Raw genomic sequence first — 1,958 nt, 5'->3', positions numbered from 1 at the left:
CAGTTAGGTTTCACTTTCACTTTATTCTGTTACTGCCGAGAGTCTGCAGGAGTCATGGGCGGGGTGTGTGGGGAGGGGGTGCGCTCCATTATGAGGAAGTTTGGCTTAAAGACACGTCCCAGGGGTGTTTCTGGTCCCCACCTGTCGTTTTGCTCCTCAGCATGGCTTCATAAAAACACTGCAGGATTTCTCAAACATGATGAATGAGTCAGAGCAAGGCTTTGGGCATGTTTTTATGAGAGGAGAACATTATAACATGAAATAAAACTCAAAAAAGTTGATTTTACATGATATTGCCCCTTTAAATCATCGTGATGGAAAAACGTTGTGGTTTGTTTTTGTTCTTCTCGACGCTGCGATGACAGTTTGGATTTTTGCAGATTTATTTGCAGCGAAGCTGCACCTGAACAGAACTGTTGACGTTCTGAACTGATTTATCACCACTGACTGGTTTTCATTTATCAGCAGAGAACACTCACCTGTCATCCCCACATACAGTAATATATGAACACATAAAAAACTAGATGTGATTAATGTACACAGGATTATATGTTACACAGTATAATACTGACTCACTCTTTTCAGTCGACTTTTCACCTTCAGATGAAGTCAGTCTTTGTCTCTCGTTTCCTGTTTCCACTTGGGTCGATGTGGTTTTCTGCTTTTCCCTCTCTTCTGCAAGAAAACACAAAATACACTTTTTATTTAAACACCTGAACAAAAACTCAACTCGGCTCCGTCCACGATCACCTGGAGCTGCTCGGCTCTGGAGTGTCAAAACGTAGAAACACCTGGACATCTGGTTGGCTTCATCCCTTTCATTCACCACACAAAGTTAAAGCCAGCCTGGCCTTCCTATTCTGCAATAAAGCTTCCTTCACTCAGGCCACCAAATGCAGCTGAACATCCAGAAACACTGAATGCTGTGCTGACAATCCTGAAAACACACTTCAGCACTTTTTCTTTTTCTTCTTTATGCATTTATGTCTTTTAATGTAAATGTGTGTTCGTTGTATGCTCTGTGTTGTATTGTATAGTTTTATTTATTCATGCAGACGCTTTGGACGGGTCGTGTTTGTAAATGAGAAGTGGTTCTCAAACAGTTTACCTGGATAAATACAGGGTTAAATGAAAATAAATAAAATAACATATTTTTGATCAAAGAAATGTTTGTTTTTAAACAGATTTATAATATTTCAGGCTAATCTTGATATTTGTTTAAAGGGGCAATATCAGGTAAAATCAACTTTTTTGAGTTTTATATCATGTTATAATGTTATACTCTCATAAAAACATGTCCAAAGCCTTGCTCTGACTCATTCATGCATGTTTGAGAAATCCTGCAGAGTTTTTATGAAGCCATGCTGAGGAGCAAAACGACAGGTGGGGACCAGAAACACCCCTGGGACGTGTCTTTAAGCTGAACTTCCTCATGGCAGAGCGCACCCCCAACCCCCTCCCCACACACCCCGCCCATGACTCCTGCAGGCTCTCGGCAGTAACGGAGCAAAAGTGAAAGTGAAACCTAACTGTCTGCTGAGCTCTCAACATTAGTTCTCACTCAGTGAAGCTCTTCTCAGATTAAAAACACCTTTGAGGAAATGCATTTTCAGATGCCAAGTAAACTGCATCATAGCACAACAGGAGCGTTCCAGTTTAAATCTACCAATGGGAACAGGGAAATTACCACTTCCCAGGACTACTGGAATGCACTACACGTCCTGTACAGAGGTTCTCAAACTAGGGACCCCGGACGCCCAGGGGTCTGCGAAATGTATCTTGGGGGTCCTCAAAAATTTTCACTAAATTGTTAATTTGGTTTTTATTTTTAAAAATGCACAAAGAACATTGGGCCTCGTGCAAAAACTGTTCGTACGCACAGATTTGTTCTTAAGTTGTGCGTACGAGTGATTTAGGAGAATTTGTGGCATTCACCAATGTTTTCGTATTCTAAGATT

At 41.0% G+C, this 1,958-nt stretch overlaps 1 protein-coding gene across 3 annotated transcripts in view; it reads right to left on the bottom strand.

The window, feature by feature from the left end:
- si:ch211-266k8.4 (USP6 N-terminal-like protein) overlaps positions 1 to 1,958 on the bottom strand; it is a 59,689-nt gene that overhangs the window by 25,420 nt on the left and 32,311 nt on the right. Inside the window, exon 11 of one of the 3 annotated variants that reach the window (XM_014032923.1) lies at positions 598 to 675. The exons of 1 other annotated variant lie outside the window; for it this stretch is intronic. In XM_014032923.1, coding sequence (XP_013888377.1) covers positions 598 to 675 — 78 coding nt within the window. Of the gene's footprint in view, positions 1 to 576; positions 676 to 1,958 lie in introns of all 3 variants that reach the window. One more of the 3 variants, XM_014032915.1, reaches the window with a different exon arrangement.

Source organism: Austrofundulus limnaeus, unplaced genomic scaffold, assembly GCF_001266775.1.
Source record: "Austrofundulus limnaeus strain Quisiro unplaced genomic scaffold, Austrofundulus_limnaeus-1.0 Scaffold7, whole genome shotgun sequence".
Taxonomy (NCBI): domain Eukaryota; kingdom Metazoa; phylum Chordata; class Actinopteri; order Cyprinodontiformes; family Rivulidae; genus Austrofundulus; species Austrofundulus limnaeus.
The sequence above is the reverse complement of the archived record's forward strand: the minus strand, read 5'-3'. Positions and strand labels throughout refer to the sequence as shown.